This window comes from Haliotis asinina, chromosome 15, assembly GCF_037392515.1.
Source record: "Haliotis asinina isolate JCU_RB_2024 chromosome 15, JCU_Hal_asi_v2, whole genome shotgun sequence".
NCBI classification, from domain to species: domain Eukaryota; kingdom Metazoa; phylum Mollusca; class Gastropoda; order Lepetellida; family Haliotidae; genus Haliotis; species Haliotis asinina.
The window spans coordinates 27,761,434-27,785,502 of record NC_090294.1 but is presented as its reverse complement, the minus strand read 5'-3'; the positions used below and the strand labels follow the sequence as shown (position 1 = coordinate 27,785,502).

Below are 24,069 nucleotides of genomic sequence, written 5' to 3'. Positions count from 1 at the left end.
AAATTGCGGATATGCCCTCTGTCATCGAGATTGTATGACAGGGGTGAAGAATCTATTCGCAAAATTTTATGACCAAACTGTTGCAATTTCTTATATGGATGTATACCATGTTTTCTTGAATTTTGTCAAGTGATTCATTGAACTCAGTTTGTGAATGTAGTAACTGAGCAGAATACACACAGATTCCGAGTGAGGGAGGTTTAGGATATATGCGGAATTACATTTTAATACAGATGATACGAGTGAAAAGTTTTGAATATTTGCATTTGCCGAAGCTTATGTTGTCATATGTTGTTATGTTACAGTTTCTTCTAGCCAGTCACAATATAACATTGATGCCAAACAAAATATATTCCCACATCCTGCATCGATTGGGGTCAAACGATGGTTGAAATAACATATGACCAAAATGCTGAATTGACCTAGGTTAACAACAAACTAATGCTCGATATATGTAGTCATGCTACTTACTTCGGTAGTGACTGACAGATTGAAGACAAACCATTGTAATCCTGCAAATAAAATTGTAAAAAATCTTGAAAACCTGCTCAAATATTTTGATTATGTTTCCACGAAGAATCGAACCAGTAATATTCGTTAATGATCCTATAAACAATCCACCGCAAACGTAAAACTGTAACAAAATCATAAACACCTGGTCCATTATTTTGATAACCTTTCATCGAAAATTCAAATCATAGATATTCTTTGATATTCCGATAAACGATCCGCTTCTTCTAAAACACACACACACATACACACACGCACGCACGCACGCGCGCGCACACACACAAACGCTCACGCACATATACATGCATGCATGCATACATACATACATACATACATACATACATACATACATACATACATACATACATACATACATACATACATACATACATACATACATACATGTACATCTTACCGAGGTCGATGCATATGAGGACACATATGACAAGAAATGGTGACATTTTGCCCACGAACGTGTACATAAATCCTCCAAACGGATAGCCAACTGTAAAAAATGGGAAACAGTGCTATCTCATATTGGAATAAAGCGATATTTGGTTAGCCATTTAGCATCGAATGACCTGACCAATTTGATACTGTCATGAGTGGTACAGGTCAAGATTCCTCAATATATTTTTGTGAGTGAGCGAATCAGCGATTGAGTGAGTCATTGAGTGAATAAAACTTCATAATTCTTGTGCGACGACCAAGATTACACCGCCCCTCTCAACGTGTGAAAATAATGAAGTCATATCGATTTACTGAAATTATTTCGTTACCAAGGACTCCAAATGCAGCTCCACCCATGGCTAAACCCATAGCTCCGCTTCTCGCTCTGTCATCCGGGTATCGGGATGCCACTATACTCATCCCTGTAAATAATGCAGACATGGTGCAACTGACACTGCAGGTGTTTAGCAGCACCGCAGTGGGCTGCACAATCGATATTATAAATGCTCAACTGGGACAACTAGACTGTCAAGCTTCTCTTTAACCCTACCTACATAATTTGTTATCAGTGGAATAAAAATCGTCATTTTTCAATGTTTACGTTAATATTTGCTTCAGGAATAGGTATGAGTGTGCTTCATTTCATTTGAGAACGCCTTTCTGTGAACATCCAACAGTTTTGGACTGCCAATTTCTTAATTTCTTTGGGGTGGGGACACGGATATTAATTAGTCAGTTCCTCAGCGACTACTGACCGTATGAAAAATGAGCGTATAACTAATGGGACACAACCAGATTAGATTTGAACCCCAGCCCACCAACACCCCCACCCCCACCCCCACCCCTAAGTGATGGTAACTCCCATACATTAACATAGACTTACAACTGTCTTACCGTTAAGGTTGCTTTGTACTGCGTGTCCTATCCCTTAAAATTATCCCTTATACTTGTACAATCTTTAATGTTCACCTCTTAAAATGGCATAATTATGTTTGTTTTGGTAACACATAAGTGCTTAATGTTCATCCCATAAACATCTGGGGTTCCTTTCACGAAGCAACTCCCATACTTTAACATTGCAGTAAGCTTATCTTAGTGACTTACGGTCACCTTGGTGCTTTGTGAAAGGAGGCCTGATTACTTATTCTCTTCATCTGAGAATGGTTCTTAAAAAAAACGTCAACGCGAGAGCATAAAGTAACGAAGTTACAGCTTTATGGCTAACAACATATATATTGCATAGATTTCCAAGTTGATTCCCATACCTTTGTTAAGCTAATTGTAGTGTAAGAATCGATAGTGTAACGCCCCTCGATGCAATAAACCGTACGCTGACGTCGATAAAATTGTATACTTCATTTTGATTCACTATTTCATCTAGAATGCTGATCAAACAATAACGTCAATCTCGATTATCGACCGAAACAAAATCCATTATGCGTAAAAGTCAAAATAGTGAAGAAAAATATAAAGTATACAATATATATATGTGCGTGTGTCACATTGAGTTCATGCGGGGTGTAACATTAAACATGAGCGTATAACTAATGACTATATATATATATATATATGCTAAAATAACTGATTACGATGAATGTTTAATGTTACACCCCGCATGAACTCAGTGTGACACACGCATCGCTAGTCTTCACGAGCTTTCTACATTTCCTTCACTGTTTCACAATTGTAATATTGCTGTGTGGGGAACTGAATAATTATCTGGGAAACAAAATTACTGGATGTTGCCTTTTAAATACTACCTACCTGCTATGACGGTGCCAGCTGACCCCAAACCTTGCACGGCCCGTGCGAAGAACAAGGGTATGTACAACTCCGCACAGGCGAAAACTGAAAATATAACACATGCATGTTATTTACTGTTATGTTGCAGTGTTACTTATTGTGTAGCATAACACTAAATGGCAAGTTTAATAGAGCGGTGGGTAGCCTTGTGGTTAAAGCGTCGTTCGTCACGCCGACGTTTTGCGTTCGATTCTCTACACGTGTACCATGTGTGAAGTCCATTTCAATGATCCTGCTGGAAAATTGCTGAAAACGCTAGTCACTCACTCACTCACTCACTCACTCATTCACTCAGTCACTCAGTCACTCACTCACTCACTCCTGGAGTAATACATGGTATTTGTAGAATAAGTAAGCTGAAGTGGAGTGCTATACTAAGAACTGTACTAGATTTAGAACAAAAACTCTGGAAAGTACCGCGGTGAGCTGGTTGTGAAGTCGACATGGGCGATGGAGTAGCGTAGCGGTTAAAGGGTTCGCTCGTTACACCGAAGACCCAAGTTCAGTTACCCACATGAGTACAACGTGTGATGCCCATTTCCAGAGTTGACCGTTGCATTGTCGCCCTATCAACGATATGTGCAAAAAGCCTAAAAACTGACTAAAACGTGACAAAGCAATTTCATGAAAATGTCGCGTTGTCGCATTGTCGCGTGTCGTGCTTGAGTATATCGAGTCTAGCTTGCATTGTAACATTTTGACTAAAAATAAATGTCGCATTGTCGCGTTGTCGCGCTGTCGCCATTTGGGGGAATCGAAAAATATTATTCAAAACGCGACTTGCGACAACGCAACAATGCGACAAATGGGCGAAATGCCGCGTTGTCGCATTGTCGCGCTTTGGTGAATTTTGGCTGGAATATTGCTGAATGCGGCGTAAAAGTAAGGTGGACAGACCATCACCGTCCCTAACACTATAGTTACTGCATGTGTTATACACAGCTTTTGTAACAAACGACTGCACCTTTTTGTATGACCACTTATATGTTGGTAGTCATTTGTATTAATCTGTAAATTTAAAATTAAAATACAACTGCTAATTAGATCATATCACTTTGGTTTTTTTTGCTAGTTTTACGCCAAGTTCTTTTTCTTTTTTTTCTTCCTCGGATGCGTCGCAGCAAAAGACGTTGGAATATGGTACATGTTGGTCCCTGCCTGGGTACAAGGACTTAACCGCGGCATGGTATTTCAGTGAGCTAGCACTGTAAAACCAGTTCAAGTCTGGTCTCGTCCAAGCATCAGCTTGAAATCAATGCTTGACATTACGCTCTTATAGAGGACCAACGGTGATACAAAGGTATGTAACAGACACTATGATGGGTTCCAGTTTCTTTCTAGGTTTGTGTTCCTCCCAAGTGGTGAAAGAATGAGTGAGTGGGCTTTTTCGCTGCCTGCAGCAATATTCCAGCACTATCTCCACATGAGGCACCAGAAATGTACTTACTTAGAGCTGAAGCCAGTATCACCACGCACCCGCAGAACAAGACAATGGGATAACCCACTCTGAAAAATAGTTATTTGTGATTTAGAATGCAACGGAGGAAAGTAAATAGAATATGTATCTCTAATATTGACTGATTCATTGCTGTTCAACCCTGCACTCAGCTGTATTCCACCCATATGGATAATCGAGTCTGGACCAGACAATCCAGTGATCAACATCATGAGCATCGACCTAAACAGTTTGGATACGATGATATCAATCCGCCAAGTGAGGGAACTCGACCACCCGACCCCGTTCGTCATCCCTTAAGACAAGCATGTGTTGCTAAAGTTCAATTAGAACCCGGATCTTCACGGTCTGTATCGCTATACTAACTATTAATGCACTGTTATTGGATAATTAGGCTCTTTGGGAGGGTTTTAGAGCTTTCGGCCACGAAGTTGCCGAGTCTGGGCTAGATTACTGAAAGGCTATTTCGATGAAGTGAGTGAGTGAGTGAGTGAGTGAGTTTAGTTTTACCCCGCACTCAGCAATATTCCAGCTCTATGGCGGCGGTCTGTAAATAAACGAGTCAACAACATGTGCATCGATCTGCGCAATTGGGAGCCGATGACATGTGTCAACCAAGTCAGCGAGCTTGACCACCCGATCCCGTTAGTCGCCTCTTACGACAAGCATAGTAGCCTTTTATGGCAAGCATGGGTTGCTGAAGGCCTATTCTACCCCGGGACCTTCACGGGTTATTTCGATGAAGTGGGACCGTGATGGTGTAGTAAATTTACTGAATGTTTTTTTCTTTTGTATGTTGTTTGAAGCCGCCTCCAGCAATGCTGCAGCTATATGACGACTGTCTGTACATAATGGAGCCTGGACCAGACAATCCAGTGATCGACATCATGACCATCGATCTCTGATTGATATTATGAACATTGATGCTAAATTATCACGCCACTAAATCTGACAAACCGATTTTTCAAGTGCCTGTTGTCTGTCTCACAGTTACAGAAATATAATTATTCCCCCTCCCATCCACCCGCGAAAATCCGGGTTAGACTTGATCTTCAGCAAATAGCGCTTTTAGTAAGGGGCGACTTAAGGGATCGTGTGACCAGGCTCGCTGGCATGGCAAAGGCGTAAATTGATGCTCATGATGTTGATCACTGGATTGCCTGGTCCAGATTAGATTATTTACAGACCGCTGTCATATATCTGGAATGTTGCTGAGTGCGGCGTAAAACAACAAACAGACAAACAAGGCATTCTGTAGTGTTCTGTACATACAGCTTTGACAGATACATATAATTCCTTGCACATATGAAAGGAGCCCAAGAGAGAATGGAAAATCAGAACCAGAAAAAAAATCTAGGCATGCTTCATTTGAGGCTTTGCAAAATGGACTGAGCGGAAGGGAAAATAATGAGGTTCCGGGAATAGGAGACTGGCAATGGTTAAACCTTAAAGATCACATATACTCTTTGGGGTGCAAATACATAAATCACTCATTAAAATTACTCATTTCGATCATTAATTACCTTAAATCGACCTTTTTGACAACAGTGCACAATTCTAAATTTCAACCAATCAGAACGGCGCGTCTCCGTGACGTAATATGAGGTATAGATATGAGAGTCTATGCAGAGTTCATCTACAATTCATAAACAATTTTCCTTTACAGGTTTGTACAAACCTGAAATCGCGACAGCTGTTGTGAAAAATGAAAGCTATGTGTTCTTACAATCTACTATCATTTAGTTTTGTCTCCTGCTTTGCCTAGTTTCCGAGTTACAACCCTTGTTTCCACAGACGATTCTGTCAAAATCACTTGGTCTCGCTAAGTTGTAATCCGTGTTAGGTGGTATAAACCTACACGTTATCTGTCATCATTCATTGATGCTCAGTTAATGAACTTTTACAACAAGTATAATTAGTGGTAACGCCACTTATGACTACAGAATGCCATTTAGAAAGTGGTCAAATGCAATATATGTCATTTTTAAAATTTCACTTTCTTATTATAGTACAAATTCTAGTACTTTTTGGGGTTGAGTCCCATCCGACAGTCGAACCCGCACCCTCAGAGCAGTCAGTCGCCTAGCCCGCTCAGCCACCGCGACTTCCACTTTGTTTCCACTTTGTTCATGCAAAATCCTTTTGGTCAGCAATGTGTATTAACTAGTCTTGATTTTATAACTCGATGAAAACAAATCTCAATAGCATTTTCTATCCTGGAAGCGAGGTAGGGGGCGAACCATCCGATTTAGTAAATACCACAGGCTTCCGATTAGTGTTGGTACAAACACTAACACTAAAGGTAAAATACTGGAAGATTTTATAGCCGATAATGACTTATGTATATACAATGATGATTCAAGCACTTATCTGCATCCTGCAACCGGCACCTACTCTTGTCTAGATTTGTCTCCTGCAGACTCTAATCTTCTTAATGATTTTGATTGGTCAGTCCACAATGACCTCTGTGGAAGTGACCACTTTCCAACTATCTTATCAGAAAATACTCCATCTGACTCTCCATCATATACTAGATGGAATTTTGCAAAGGCAGACTGGTCCTTATTTCAAACTTTATGTGCATCTAAATTAAGACCCGAATGTTTCAGTGATATAACTGATCCTATTCAATTTTTTTCTGACGTTTTAAATGAATGTGCTGATGAGTGTATACCAAAGTCCTCTACAACTCCACATGTACGGAAACCATGGTTTAATACAGATTGTAGACAAGCCAGGAAAGCGAGGGAAAAGGCAGAAAATTATTTCCGCCATCACCCAACTGTCCATGATTTAAATAAATTTAAGATACTCAACGCGAAGGCGCGTCTTACTTTCAAACAAAATACACGGCAATCTTGGAGGAACTCACAGCAAAAATAACCTGGTTTCTGCAGTGCGGAAACCTGATGGAAAGTGGACTGAAACTTAAGTTTCCACCAAGAATCCAGTGAGTTTCCGTTCTTTTACACTGAGTTTCCGCAATGACGGAAACTGTCAATTACCCACTTTCTAAGGGTTTCCGCACGGTATCCGTTACCCATGCTCCAACAAGTTTCCGTTGAGTTTCAGTTAAGTTAGAGATCCATCAGGTTTCCGCAGGGTTTCAGTCACCAGGACTCCATCAGGTTTCCGCAGAGTTTCAATTACCAAGACTCCATCAGGTTTCCGCAGAGTTTCTGTTGCCAGAATACTTTCCACAGCATTTCATTTACTCGGGTTCACAGGAGTCATTCAATGTGTGTCATTGCATATAACATTCTTGTTACTCCTGGTTGGGAAAGACAATATAAGGAGTTTGTGTACAATCATCACGTATACATAAAGAAAAACAAAAGATACAATAAGATTCACTGTTTTATTTTCAGACAAATATGGATCAAACATATATCTAATAAATAATAAAAAGATATAGCACTAGATAACAGATCAATATTTGTCACTTATGACAAAAATATTTCTAAAAACATGCTATAACAGTTGCATCCCTTGACTCCCCCTGCACCTCCTCACGCTGACACAGAAAAACACACCCCAGTCAGTCAATGCTAAACATACAATAACACACACCATGCAATACAATACAACAATGAAATAAAATGCAATAAAGAACTTAGGTTACATTGAAAGTACAAAAAATGTATTTAAAGTAAATAAAGGTCTCTTGGAAAATAGACAAAAATTAAGATTGAATAAAATTGTATTAATTGAAATACAATCAGAATATCAAAACTATTAAAGTTTTACATTGAGAATAATTCAAATTTAATTGATCACAGATAAAATTACGTTCATGTGATCGATTAGCTATTTACTAGCCCACTTGGGCATCCTTGAGCGGATATCTCTGTCATTGTGGTTGGATGCCGCATCCTGGTCTTCATGTTGGCCTGGTGAAGTCATTTCCAAGGTAAGTATAGTTGAAACCCTTTCCTTTCGTCGATCTGGCCAGTCAATAGTTTTCAGGCTTTTCATGCGCAGTGCAATTTTCTGAAAAATAAACAAAAATCAATCAACAGATAAACCATAATGCCAAGATGGATTGCAAATTATTAAAAAGGAAGTGTCATGAAAAATTATTTACTTCATTAATCACCCCAACACAAGTTAAGCAGTTCATCACATTTAATGACATATCCTATTTTCTTATGGACACACAATCTGTTGCTCTGAAGTGACATGAAGTCACTGAAGTGTAATAACATGTTTATATATCACCATTAACTGACTTGATTCTTATGTTATGATTTATGAAATTATGATCTGAATCATGTGTTACATATCTTAAGAATGTAAAAAGCAATAATCCATAAACATTTTAAATGTATATTTCCGGAACTTAGAATCTGTCACACATTGTAATGAGAAGAATTGTTACATGTTATTATTCGAATAGATATACTTACGGATTTCATTCTTTTTGTTTTTTTGCTGCTGTTCTGTGTGACACTTTCTTTCCGGTTTCTTGTCTACTGAGATCATCACGCCTGTTCCGCCACACTCTACAAAGCGCTTCTGAAAATAAATGTTTAAAGTACTATACAGCATGTTTCACACGTTTTAGTTCATCTGTTAGGCAAAGGTATTTATATATGCCATGCTGGCTTGGTTACTGAAGTTAACATCCATAAATCTGTCTTTACACTATTATTTAAATCATTAACTATTTATAATGACAGGCAGGTGAGTGAAAATTACCTTCACAAGATCCTATTGACCATCCTTGGTCGTGATATAGTCACTTGTTTCTTTGACTACTATATTCATAGAGTCCTCGTCATCGGCTTTACTGAAATAAAAACAAAATGTCATTTTTCTTGCACTTCATTCAATCATGCATTCAACACAATGTCTATTAAAATTAACGATCGTCAGTGAAAATTATACAACCAAGTAAACTGCAGATTTATATCTTTGAATACATATATTGTTCTGAAAGTTTACCATTTTGTAGTTAAATGTTTTAAAATAACTTCCAAAAAGGCTAACCATCCTTTGTGTTATTTCGTGCAAATTCTATGTACATCCTGTTTGCCAAAGTTATGCAACCGGTAAGTGAACAACTGACATAAAGATCATGATAAAAGAAGTTTAGTTATATCACATGACATAACCTTGCAGCAATTAAGCATTGTAAAATCAAGGGGTCAGTTTGATGGCAATTTCACACAGGTGTAATGTTAAACTGATTTAGTTTACCGGCTATTCAAATCCATTTGCAAATGATACTTTCATGTATTTTTCATTTTGAGAAAACGTACGTAGGGAAGTGAATTAATGAAATATTCAAAGTGAAATTACCTAGTAACATGAGCACATACCTTCGATAGACAAGGGTGATCCTCCAGGAGCAGTCGTGTCCAGCTTTTTCTCACAACAGCCTAAAAGATTAAATCAAATACGTTAAATATAACAGGTATATATATATGATTATGCTCAACACGTATGTATTAAATTATTGAAAAATTACATGAAATTTTAAATGTATCCTACGCAGAGCTAACAGTTTCTTATATGAATTTAGTGTTTGCCTCAAATAGTTCAGAAACACATCTGACCCCTCTGAGCGAATTTGGGGGTAAACAATTTCATTTCACTAATGATCCAGGATTCCATTTAATAAATTACACCGAAATGTTGCCATTGTAAAAGCCCATAATTTTTATCATTCTTTAAAATATATCTGAATTGGTGAAATACATCTTGCAATACCCAGTAAACCCATGAGTGAACCACTACATATGGCGGATCTTTTTGATGTAGATCGTAATTCACCCCCCCCCCCCCGCCCCCCCCCCCCCCCCCCCCACACACACACACACCTTTTGTACAAGTGTTAACCGAGTTGCAACGCTAAAATTTGCAAACTATTAACAGGAGCACTAAAATCAAAAGTCTGCCCCTTTAAACTTAAATAAATACTTGTGGTTAGTACTAAGATAGTTACTTACAAATACAAGCTTGGTGTATTCTGTACCATGTCGATCTATTGAAATGGAATATAAACAAACTTATTTTTCAGGCCTATTTTACTTAGATTTAACGATAACATTTAAAAATAATACGAGCGAAAATATACATTCGCGGGATAAACTTTATAATCTATCCGGATTCCTGTCATTAACGCAATATTTCTTTAAACGTTATTTACAATAAAATACCCTCGGTCTTACCTGACACATCCGAGGTACTCCGAGTTGCTCGCATCCGTTCTCTGCTTTCTTCTCCAAGTGGCGAATTCTTTCGTCGAGTGCTTTTGGGGAAAGTGAGGTGGCCATGGCAAAGTTTACACGACGCAGCCATCTTATGCTTAAAGTTTTGAAAAATAATTGCTAGGAAAACAAATTTGTTCCTACCCGCCAAACAAGATGGCGTCTCGCTAACACTCACGGGAAATAGACAGTTTTGTCATTGTGTTTTTTTAAAATAAATCTAATGTGACCATTTGACAGTAGATTTCCTCGTTCTACAACAAAAGAGGAAGGTACACCCTGTTGTGAGTTGTTTTGTTAACAATTAGATAGTCTCGCGTGGACGTGATCCTGTCGCCATTCGTTTATTTGTTTACATTGCCGACATCAAAGGGGAGTGTGAAAAGTGGAATTCAGCGGATTGAATGTAAGTACTCAAAGTGACAACAGTGAGCAGTTATGGTTTTAGCAGTCTTTTCATCGCATTAGCGTCACTGATTGCTTTTTCTCAGTGTCAAGCATCAATATGTAGACCTTGTGATTATTAACAGTGATTAATTGTGAAAACATGTTCACCTTACTTTAACATGCCCGAGCGTCATGAGTCCTACTGATTTAGCACTCATGGGAAACTTTATTGTGGCAAATAAGTTATTTTCTAAAATCCTGCCAGGAGAAGGTAGTATCCGGATATATTTCTGCTGGATGGACGACCCCCCCCCCCCCCCCCCCACGTACCATGTAAGTAATTTACGCAACATGCACGGGGGTTAGAAATATTAACATTGTTTGTTCTTTAATACACCCAGATCTACTATCCCTATCTACCCTTTAAGTTATCTTAACTACTATTACTAATATAATTTGGTGATGTGTCACAATTTCTTTGAAACCTTAATTCATTTGTCAATGTGAATGAAGAATGAAGCACAATCCCACTGACCCTTTGGCTATGATTTGTACATGCATAATTTCTATAGACTATTCGTGGCACTTTCTGCTGCAGGGACACAGTTCTTTGTGGACATTGCGACAAGTAGTTGTCAAGAAAAACAGCCTAAAATCACGAGAAACACGTTTCTGAAATATGGTTGGTTTCTACAATATTTGTTTTAACATGGGTACCCAGAGATATTCCGCATATATGTCTTCGTTATATCTATTCATATAATCTGTACTCCAGAAATATTTCAACCAAGTCACATCATACATTTATTAGTTCATCAAATTATCTAGTATCTTATGTTCTGTGTCACTTCTGTGTATCCAGTTGTACCAGTTAATCAGTTTCATGGTTTGATATTTGTTTTATAACCATTAAAACCTTGTCCATCAGTACATGTTGCATGTGTTAGCCCTACAATGCATTATCATCACACCTCGAGTTTCATATTTCTGAAAGAATCGTTGTGTCAGTTATTTGATTTACAGATATGGATTGTGGACCAACAAACTCGGAGAATGATGCCCGGTAAGGGAATCTCTTTTATAACAATATTATTCATATAGCTTTATAATGAAGCTGACACTATGTTAATACATACAACAAACCTTTTTGACCTCACTCAAAGTGTAACTGTACATGGATTCAAGCATAATATATACATATATTTGAAATTCCAGGAGAAATACGGCTTTTCTGTCCTCACTGCCAGACGTCTGTTTCAAGAAAAACACGTTATCTCCATCTCCGTAACAAGATGTTTGTTAGTTTGTAAAGATTTTTCGGGTGCGTGACAAATGTTTCATCAGGTTAGTCATCAAAGAATTTTTAGATTTCACTAAATATCGAGTTTGCACTGTCACTTTGCTACCCATGTTTAATATATTTAATGTATGTATCATACATGTAACTGTAATAACTGAAAGTGAGCAAATGGTAATACGTATTTAATATTTGTAATACATGTTATCTGCATTATCATATATATTGCTGTGTTTCATTCATTGAATTGTCTCTCAGTTGAATTGATCATTCAAACTGAATGTCCTTTTCCTTTCCAGACACTGACAGTGACCAAGATATTAACAGCACATTCAAGGTTTGCGAGCTATTACCACCACAATGTGAGAGCCTGACTGATTCGGATTCAGATGTTTCGCCAGATATTAACCAGGACTCGCATACACCAACAAACATCTACAGAAGAACAAAGCACTTTGTGTACTGGCTAGCTCGTCTTCATTCAGTGTGCCTACTTCCTGAGCCATGCTTGTGTGCAGAGAATTCTGTTACTCTTCTGAGCGCCCCAGTTTCTTAATACAGCGAATTGTGTACTACTGCAACAGCCCTGTTGCATTAAAATGTGAGCTTTTCTAAGAAATGAAACAGTTGGATCATAATATTTTTTTTGTTGAAATAAATATGTAATAAATATAACAAGATAATACAACATATTTCAGCTTTCTAAACTAAGCGAACTCTCATTGTCATCTTCCTTGTACAGAAACCTAGCGGAAACCTACATTACCCAAGATCCACAAGGTTTCCGCAAGACCAGAAACTTACTCACTCCAGCTATGAAGGTTTCAGTAAACTGAAACTAAATGGAAACTTCCAACTACAGTTTCAGTTGACGGAAACATGACGGAAACTAAGACTTGTTAGTTTCAGTTGTGGAAACTATGCGGAAACTCTCATTGCGCGTTTCCTGAAACTGAAACCTAGCGGAAACCTACATTACCCAGTATCCATCAGGTTTCCGCAAGAATGGAAACCAAGTTATTTTTGCTGTGACTATATCTCCAAAATTAACTCACGTACGCCAATGTCTAAGGTATGGAACATGGTTCAAAGAATTAAAGGCAAAGGTTCAAAAGCTGCTGTTACCATCTTAAAGATGGTGACAATTTAATTACCGACACACCTAAAATTGCAAATAAATTTGCGAAACACTTGCCAAAAATTCATCATCAACAAATTATCTTCCTGAATTTCAGACATATCAGAAACAGCGGGAAAAGACAAAACTTTATTTTGATTCAAATAATGGTGAAGACTACAATGAAGTGTTTCCATTACATGAGCTACATACTGCCCTTGAGCAAGCTCATGACACTGCAACTGGCGATGATAATATACATTATCAGCTCCTGAAACACTTACCTGAACCATGTCTAATTTCACTTTTAGATATTTTTGACCATATATGGACGTCTGGAGAATTTCCTCCTTCATGGCCTAATGCCATTGAAGTCACAATACCATAACCTGGCAGGGACAGTTCAGATCCGTCGAATTACAGACCGATATCACTAATCAGCTGTGTCTGTAAAACCATGGAACATATGGTAAATAATAGATTAACTTGGGCTCTTGAAACCAATAACCTGAGCAGAAATATTCACTGTGGTTTCAGGAAAAATCCATTTGGTACGTTTAGAATCTTTCGTTACAAATGCTATAGTAAATAAACAACAAGCTGTATCGATTTTCTTAGATCTCGGAAAAACTTATGATACGACCTGGAAGCATGGTATTTTGAAGGGTTTACATGATTTTGGGTTGAGAGGTCGTTTGCTTCTTTTTATATCACAGTTTTTAAAAGACAGACAATTTCAATCAAGATCAGGGTGTCCCTCAAGGCAGTATTTTGTTTGTCACTTTATTCAGTATTAAGATCAGTATATCCAAGGTTTTAAATGATTCAATCGATGGATCACTTTTTGTGGATGGTTTTAATATTTCCTGTCGTGGTAAAAATATCCATACTATTGAACGGCAATTACAGTTGTGTTTAAATAAAATCAATAAATTGTGTCTTGAAAACGGCTTTAAATTTTCTAAATCCCAAAAAAATTGTATACATTTTTGTAGAAAATATAAGCTGCATAAGGACCCAATCTTTAAATGGCACTCCCATCAAAGTTGTCAAGGAGGCCAAGTTCTTGGGCTTAATTTTCGATTCTCATTTAACCCTCTTATCACACATTACAGCCCTTAAAGCTAAATGCCTGAAGGCACTAGATTTGTTAAAAGTTGTTTCAAATTCAAGACCACAAGTTGACCTAAATTACCACCATTTAAAAAATCAGAAACTAATGAATTACAATATAAACAAGAATATACTCAATTAAATACTAAATATAGCGATTACAAATCCCTATTTACAGATGGGTCCAAGGACGGTGGCGCAGTGGCCTGTGCCACTGTCATTGGATTCAGGGCAATACTTGTGGTGAAAGAATCACTGTCAAGCATGTTTTGCTTGACAGTGTTGAATAATCCATCACAAGGGATACCTACTTTATATGACGTATTATGAAGGATCTTTTTACTAATATCAGTCCTCATTTGATTATTGCATTTTTAAAAGAATTGGATTTGTTGAATAAATTGTAAATAGATACATTTTATATTATTGGCAGTCTAGAATAATAACTGAGATTGTTAGTGGCTGTACCCTCAATGGGGGTTAAAGCATTGTAAAATTATTATACATTCGATCAAAATTTAAGTCTAACCGTAGTATTCTTGTTATTTTAACTTTGGCTGGTATTTCGTACGGTTGCCAGCGGCTAAAGGGATGGTGTAGGGATGAAACATTGCCCATGTGATGTTAAATATGAACTCACTCACTCACTCGTTCCGTCTATGACGTCAGTGTAGGGCTCTGGCGACAGTTACATAACCTGTCTGTGGTTTCACTGGCGGGCGAGAGTGAAGCAGACGGCTTTTTGATCTTGCGGTAATTAACCACAAGTTTTTCAAGAATGCGTTTGGTGTTTCGCTTAAGACTAACCACAAGTCTATCATATGTAATGGTTAAAAGATTTTTAAAAAATGAGTTTATTCGTTCTTTAAAGGAAGCAGTTCTAGATTTCCTCCCATCCCATTGCAGCTCTTTGCAATTTATAAGGAATTCATCTTTCTGTCACATTTATAGATACAGTGGAAGCTATCAAAACCAGCATCTGTCCAATCCGGCAAGTTGTCAGCACCGGCGTAAAATCTCTGTCTATACCTGCACTTATTGGGACTGAGTAAATAATGTAGTTTAGACAATGTGCGGGATTGTACAGCTGATGATGAATGTACAAGTCATGGATGGGACTGAGATTTTATGCCGGTGTTGACAACTTGCCGAATTGGACAGATGCTGGTTTGACAGCTTCCACTGTATTCAGAGACTAAGTGTTAATGCTTTTGACAATGAGCGTTGGGAACATATAAACATGAATCCCAAAATTCAAAATTTGTGTATACCCCAACAATGTTGAATGCAGAATAGTCACAGTTAGATGATGACGAGCTCCGATTATATAAGGTTTTCCGTGGAAATATGATTTACGTAATTACCTTTCATCAAACGATTGGTTCGCTTTCATATTACTTTGACAAATACGAATCCGTTATTTCATCTTCTCGTGCGTTACAGTATTGATCAACGTTCAACATTTTTGTCTTAAATGCATTATTTTCATCCTTAATAAAACTCTGACTATATTTTACAGATAGAGATTGTTTAATCATTCTTTTGGAAAGCGAACGATATTAAAAACTTTTCTATCCATAAAATATTGCATAAAAGACAATATTTCAGTCTTAATGACAGCGTTTAAGTGCTAAATTTTCGCTTTAATGTAAGCCTTAAGTTTAGCAGATCCATTCATGTCATTAAGGGGCGAGAAGCATGAAATCGAGTGACTTCGAATCACGGGATGGAATTGAGATGCTCTGTCCATGAAATCGCAATTTGCTGAAGAAGGAGACTGGCTTTGTGATGTAATTGAGGTGATTGACAAGAATAATTCAATAAGACGAGGACACCCTTCCGAGTTGATGAGGGTCGCTTGAACGGTCTGCTCGTTGAAACAAAGTTGCGATTATACTGTCCTTATTGGTCGTGTGCTGGGTGCCCTGTAGATATATACGTAACCTTGACTGTACTGAATGCTGAACCCATGGGTGTATAGTAATTCCATCCCACAAAGCAAGTCTTGATAAGCGGCCAATATCCACATTTTTCCATTTCGTTCATAAAAGAAAAGCAACTATGAGACCACCAGGTGTCTATTGGTGTGAGCCTATGTGAGGCATGTTGCTGCCATGAGTCATGAACATCATTGTAAGCAAGACTCTTGACCAGACTGCCCAGACAAGGCAGACGACAGACGACATTCTCATAACAATATCAACACGAGCGTTCCACTGCAATTCCGAATTAAACAAATCTCTAAGGACTTTAGTCTGTTGTTTGTATTATGATTTGTGGAAATTATCATTTAAACTGTTAACTGTTACCTTAGAGACTTGTGCAATATAAGGATCCATGTCTGTTGTCTATAATCATTTAGAAATTATTTTCAGTTCCGCTCAGTTCATTCTGCAAAAGTCTTAAATAAAGCATGCCTAGTTTTTTTTCAGGTTCTGAATTTCCATTCTCTCTTGGGCTCCTTTCAAATGTAAATGGAATTATTTGTATCTGTCAAAGGTGTGTGTACAGAACACTACAGAATGGGCGTCCTGACAGTCTTGTTTGTTTGTTTGTTGTTTAACGCCGCACGCAGCAGCATTCCAGATATATGGCAGCGGTCGGTAAATAATCGAGTTTGGACCAGGCAATCCAGTGATCACAAGTATGAGTATCGATTTACGCCTTTGCCATGCCAGCGTGCCTGGCCACACGATCCCGTTAGTAATATTTACATTTGAGACTTGTAGTCTAGTATCTACGTATTTATACACACCATTGTACTGTATGTTAATCGTGGTAATTAACGTTTAAATTCTTCATTACCATCAAAATATTGATTGACGTACCACTCTCTGGGAGGAGTCTAGGGCTACAACTTGATTAAAGAACGTAAATACATTTTGTCCGGTCAAAAGTTTTTGTTTATAAATTTGGTTTACACTTGACGATAGTCCAAACATCACAATGAAAATTTGTAGTCACGTATTCGGGCAAACAGGAGAACATGATTCGTTTGCTTCGAGCGCTTCTATAAATACCAATGACCGCGAGAATGCTGAAATGCATTAAGGTATCAAGTTGGTGTTTTAATATTATTAAACATTTCTGAATTGAATCAAATGAATGAATGAAATAGTTCTGACAGTTCCAAACCCATGATATTCAAGCATATAGGTTTTTTTTCAGGTTCAACAAATTGTTGATATTGATTATACTAAACATGATTCTATAAACTCCAGATTTCAAATATTTTCACAAGTATTTTCTGTGGACGTCTTCATGAAAACGGAGGTTTCCGGAATTACAGGGGCCGTACTGGCGAGGTGCCATTGTGAATAAATGAATTTACTAACTTGTACCACGATTTAACAAAGACAGCGAATTCTAAACCAACAGATCCATATAAACACAATATATAAGGGGTCGACATTTCCAGAATACCAGTGTCCGGTTTAAAGGGTTGTCATTGTTTGAAGTAAATATACACATCAACTTCAATTACCTGTTACAAAGTGGTCCAATCAGGGGTCCCGCTATAAGCTGTACTATAGCCTTGGATGAGAGCAACCACCCCACTTTGGTATTCTCATTTAGAGCACTGACTGATAGGGAGAAGGCTTTTTGTGTCAAAGTCTGACTCTGAGTGTGATTCAGGCTTTGCCTTGATTCATTTCTGTACAAAGTCCTGTTCCGGGAGTGAAAGTTGGCTTCATCCAGATCCAGCAAGATGTCAGGAATGATGGGGACTGAAACAGGAATATTAAATCAGATACGATCCTGTTGACAATAGCACCACAGGAACTGAAACAGGAATATTAAACCAGCAACGATCCTGTTGACAATAGCACCACAGGAACTGAAACAGGAATATTAAACCAGCAACGATCCTGTTGACAATAGCACCACAGGAACTGAAACAGGAATATTAAACCAGTAACGATCCTGTTGACAAGAGCACCACAGGAACTGAAACAGGAATATTCAACCAGTAACGATCATGTTGCCAATAGGATCTCAGGAACTGAAACGGGAATACCAAGCCAGTAACGATCCTGCTGACAATATGATCACGGGAACTGAAACGGGAATACCAAGCCAGTAACGATCTTGTTGACAATATGATCACGGGAGCTGAAACGGGAATATTCAACCAGTAACAATCTTGTTCACAAGAGCACCACAGGAACTGAAACAGGGATATTAAACCAGTAACGATCCTGTTGACAATAAGATCACAGGAACTGAAAAGGGGATGCTAAACCAGTACCGATCCTGTTGACAATAGCACCACAGGAACTGAAAACAGGAATGCTAAACAAGTAACGATCATGTTGACAATAAGATCACAGGAACTGAAAACAGGCATATTTTGTCAGGTACGATCCTGCTGACAATATGATCAAAGCAAATGAAACGAGATTATGTAACAACCTGTCTACAGTAGGATTAGTAAATCATTACTGGGAATGTAAATATCGTCTATACAGAATAAGGGATAAGCTGAAAACTGAACCAGGTGTGACCTTGTAGACCAGTGGGATGACAGGAACTGACACAGGAATATAATACCAGTTACGATCCTTCCAGCCAATAGACTCATGTGAACCGAAACAGGAATACAGAACCGGTTACAATCCTATAGATCAAACCACGCTGCACAAATACATAACCTGCACTGACCACTCTGATAATGGGAGACGATAGAACGTGTTCATCTGCGCTGCTCTATATCTATATACATACTTGTACCTACGTCAATGCAACGGCTGGTCAATTTGTCAGTCCTGGCAAATTGGCTCCCAGTCCCTCAAGTAATTGCAATATTAATCACAGTGTCTATAGCTGCGAAGATGGAGACAAGGTCGTTGGACATATCATCCGTGTACATTAGATGGAAACTTTGGAAACTCGGTCCGAGCAGAATTGTAATTAGTGCAAAATATAATAGAAACACTTACTGGTACGCCTAAATGTAAAATAATGGGTAATTTCAAGACAGTTCTAAGCAGTACTTAAGGAACATCATGGGGAATCAATAAGGGGTGTACAGAAACATTGGTTTACATGTAATATTCAGATCTAGATGACGACACAGATTTACAATTTTATGCCGTGGAGCTATTGTAATATAAGAAACGTCAAGAAAAGATTTCTGGTAAAATTGTGAGATACAGCTTTCCGTCGGATGGTGTAATCTTGCATCTGTACGGCATTACCCTGCACGTGTTTCAGCCGTCAATAGCAGTAACTATTATCCTTCATGAAAGTCACAGTCTAACACGCAGGTGAAACTCAAACGTCAACAGTAGAAAGGCAACGGTCTAGGAAAGCTTTCGTTATTGGTTATAACATGTGACATAACATCAACCCAAGACAAGACAGGTTGTAACTGAGTTTGATATTGATGGCATAGCGGTGTAATTAGCTCCAAAAATGTTATATCAAGATAGAATATGGTTATTAAGAGCCTCAATAACACACAGTGCAACAAAGACACCCACAGGTGTTACGTCATCAGGGAATGACGCCATATGACATCATCTCAGACGTCGTGTGCCATCGGGCTCGATAATTACGATTTAATTCTAGGCATCCAAGAGATATGATGGTCTTAAGTACATGATAAAGAGTGGGAGTTACGATCCCCTTGGCGAATAGAAAAGGCTAATAAAACAAGCCTTGTCCATTTTACAAAGACCGAGCACACAGAAATAACTTCCCATCCACGTTTTGTTCACCATGCAGCAACATGGATACTGACTTTATCCTACGACTTCCGCTAATGCCACAGCGCGCCAGTTCCTCTTTGACATTTCACATTACCTTTGGTTCAGCAGCATGTACAGCAGTTGGAGTGCAAAAGTAATTAAAGTAATAAATAAAATTGCCCTAAACGCAAAATATGCATTTACATTGTGTTGAGAAATGTGTTCAATGATCCAAGTTTAAAAACACAAATTTCAAATTCTTTAACACATTTTCACATCAGTACATACATGTTATTGTATTGTCCTTTTCCACCAAACCAAAATGTCACATTTCCCTTAAATGTCACATGTCAAGGCTGATTGACAGGTACATGTATCCTCAGCAGCGTGATGTTTAGAGTTCAGTTTTTACTGCAACACGAAGTGAAAACCGCCATGGGCTGTTCCATATATAAGCTTTCCTACTCAGGTGGTAATTACATTTATACCCTTAAGATATGTTCTGTTTCATGCTGAGATATGTGACGCACTCAATTCAATTATTCAAGGAAGGTTCGCAGGATATGGCGAGGGTTTCTGTGGAACTAGCAGAAACAGACCCGTTACTAATGATTGAAAATACACGTAAAATGCTATATTGGGAAAGTATATTACATACTTTACAAATCTACACTAGAAACCTTAGAGATGATAAAATGGGCACACACAAGAGACATAACTATTCATATGAATGTCTTGAAATCTGTGCTTAAAGCTCCCGTTTGTGCTGTAATGAAATTATTGTGAAATTCTCAGAGATGAAAAATATTATATCGAAAATATAATATTGAAAATAACTGCAAGAACATGTCCATAATAACAAGTGGTTTCCGATGTGGTTCCTGGTTGATGCACTAACGAAATCACCCTTCAGCGATTTAGCATAAATAATTAAGAGACATCGATTGCAACATTTGACAAAACAATGAAGTTCAAATAATTGTATAGAGGTGTCAGTATGAGTATATCGGTGTTAGTGTCATATTTACATGTAATCGGTGGTCAATACATTGATGTCCTCGATCTGTACCAACGAGAATGTTATGTCAGTTGTATGGCAAAGGTTGTATACAGTGTCAAGGGACTAAGACATAATATTATGCTTGGGCTAATCGTAATTCACCTTGACGTACAATCACAGGTCCTAACCGCCTCATGTGAATACATGTACGTGTCTCGGGAGTACTGAATACAGCTAAGTGTATCGTGACACACAAACCCTCAGCGATTACTACGTTCTTATTATCTTTAAGTACTCAAATATACAATGTATAACTACACTTTACATAAGGTTATTTCCACTGCTACTTTGAACTGTATGACAAAGGTGAATCTGTATATTGTCCAGCACAGTAGAGGGCACGGTTTAGATATGGAACAGAACAGAAAAAGATAAAAACAGGCATTGAACAGCACAGAAGAAGATACAGAACAGATATAGAAAAGCACAGAAGAAGGTAAAGAACAGCAGAGAGGAAGGTACAAAACAGATATAGAACACGAAGAAGGTACAGAACAGATGCAGAATAGCACAGAAGAAGGTGCAAAGCAGATATAGAACAGCATAGATACGGTACATAACACATATGGAACACCACAGATGAAGGTACAAAACAGGCACGGACAGCAGAGATGAAAAACATGTACAGCGTATAGAATAGATGGTTGGAAACTTGTGACTGGTTTCTCAGGCGCTGACGTTATACATCTGGTTACTAAGGGAGATGAAAGATATTGTAAAACATAAATCAGTTATGTAAAATTGAAAAATAAAATTGATATTTCCAAAATACTTTCTTGAAATAAAGAGACATTAATACTAAGAAACCATAAAAACTACATAACAACCCAATGAGTAAATGTTTAAAAAGATTAAAATTCTTATATTCTCCACTATGGATTTTCGGAAGTTGAAAAGGTCAAACCTGAATGAGAATTAGTCGAAATCTACCGAAAAACAAATTCCAGACGGCTTAACATCTAACAAGAGATGACAAATATGTGAAGAGATCTCTTAAAATGCTTGAGGACTCTAGCGGTTTGTGGAAAGGGTTTCTGCCCGGAAAAGGGGGTAAATTGTGTTACATAACAGAAACAACATCTGAGAATATGAAGTATTACCGATACCATACTACATTAACATATTACAGGGCAAACATATGCACCATGTTTAATGTTGTCTAAAAATAGAACAGATAGGAAATGGGGATGTGTTTTATAGTTTTGTCATAGTTTTGGAAGGTGTGTGCAGTGTTTACTCCACAAATCTCTGATACCTTTACGTTTTAAAGTGTGTACTTTCACCAAGCCGGTCATCTGTTTAAGGATGCTTGACTTAATACAATTAGGAGATAAACATACTGTGTTGGGAAATCAGAGGTATATAACGAAATTATAACAGATAGGAAATGGGGATGTGTTTTATAGTTTTGTCATAGTTTTGGAAGGTGTGTGCAGTGTTTACTCCACAAATCTCTGATACCTTTACGTTTTAAAGTGTGTACTTTCACCAAGCCGGTCATCTGTTTAAGGATGCTTGACTTAATACAATTAGGAGATAAACATACTGTGTTGGGAAATCAGAGGTATATAACGAAATTATAATAGCTTTAAATTTGATTTAAAACCCAACACAGTATGTTTATCTCCTAATTATTTACCGCTGATTTTCCAACACAATACGTTTATCTCCATTCTACCATTACCTTGTTATTCTGATTTTAAACAAATACTTAACATGTTGGAAAATCAGAGGTATATAACGTGATTATATACCTCTGGAGGACTTTGATTAACCAACCACAATCCAGTATTTACTGAAGTCATGGTAGAATGGTACTTACCCACCGCCGTCAATAACAGACTGTCCAACATGTTGGTATAAAATACGATGAAGAGGGCCAACTTGGTGGAGTGCTCACATTTCCTTCGAATGCTTTTAATACGCTCAAATGCCATTTCTGAAAACAAAGAAATCTAGTGTAGTTTCGTATAGGAATTCTTTTCATACTATTATGAATCACATCATGTATACCATATCAATAGATATGATTCATGAAATACAACGAGTGCTAAACTGTGTATGGCATCTTTTGAAAGCAGTAAACCATACCAGATCGTATTCCATATACTGAAGCTCTATTCGCGATTTTAATGCTTCAAATGTGCTAGAGAAAACTGCATATCGCCGTATCAGCAATTTGAAGCTGACCAAAACATCTTTCGTGTTACAACATATTCAGCATGATGATAAAAGTCCTGCTGAAAATCAGTAAAGCCTAAAATCTGGCTAATGAGATTAAATTCTGTATTTTGTCATATAGATGTCTTTTCTTTTAAACCTGCTGGAATTAATGATTAGAAACTGTAAGAAAGTTAGACAAGAAACAAACATAAGCAGTATCAACACATTCAAGCAGCAAGTACTTGCATAATGTTATTACAAGGGATGCTAACTTAGTGGAATCTACTTGTTCCTGCGTTTTGTAATGCTATCTTGAAACAATATATTTTCATGCTTATAAGAAGCAATAAAATGATAAAGATGTTAATGACTGAACTGATAAATGATTTACGTATTAACTACATGTATCAAATTACCACAGTATACGCATGCATGTCACTATAGAACAAGTAGGGTACAGAGTCAGATCAAGAGGACAAAAAAAGACTTTAAGCCGTATACCGTGTTGTCATTCACTTTATAATAATTAATCCAAAGTACTACATAGGTGCCCAATTGTCCTTTGGTGTTACAGAAGAACGGCAGTTAAAATTCTTCTATTCTATTTTGGACAGAGAAATGCTAAGAATTTAAGAAAACTAAAAAATACTACATTGGCAATATATGGAAACTGACTTACCTTTTGTGTGCTTAGATGTCTATAAAGAAGAACGTGTGCTTGACTTTCTCGTTTAAAATCCCACCGGTGTTCAAGAAGAGGTCTACTTTGGCGCTAAGGCAGACCTAATGCAATTCTGTGGACCCGCCAACG

General features: G+C 37.7%; 1 protein-coding gene across 1 annotated transcript in view; it reads right to left on the bottom strand.

Annotated features, from left to right (window-relative positions):
• The window catches only part of LOC137266092 (synaptic vesicular amine transporter-like), a 32,671-nt gene extending 9,639 nt beyond the window's left edge, over positions 1-23,032 (bottom strand). Inside the window, exons 1-7 of the mRNA XM_067801594.1 lie at positions 22,918-23,032; positions 17,830-18,073; positions 4,211-4,269; positions 2,725-2,808; positions 1,290-1,382; positions 926-1,015; positions 472-512 (exon numbers count right to left, since the gene is read on the bottom strand). Of these exons, the coding sequence (XP_067657695.1) occupies positions 472-512; positions 926-1,015; positions 1,290-1,382; positions 2,725-2,808; positions 4,211-4,269; positions 17,830-18,073; positions 22,918-23,032 (726 nt within the window). The remainder of the gene's footprint in view (positions 1-471; positions 513-925; positions 1,016-1,289; positions 1,383-2,724; positions 2,809-4,210; positions 4,270-17,829; positions 18,074-22,917) is intronic.
• Positions 23,033-24,069: the final 1,037 nt, after the last annotated feature.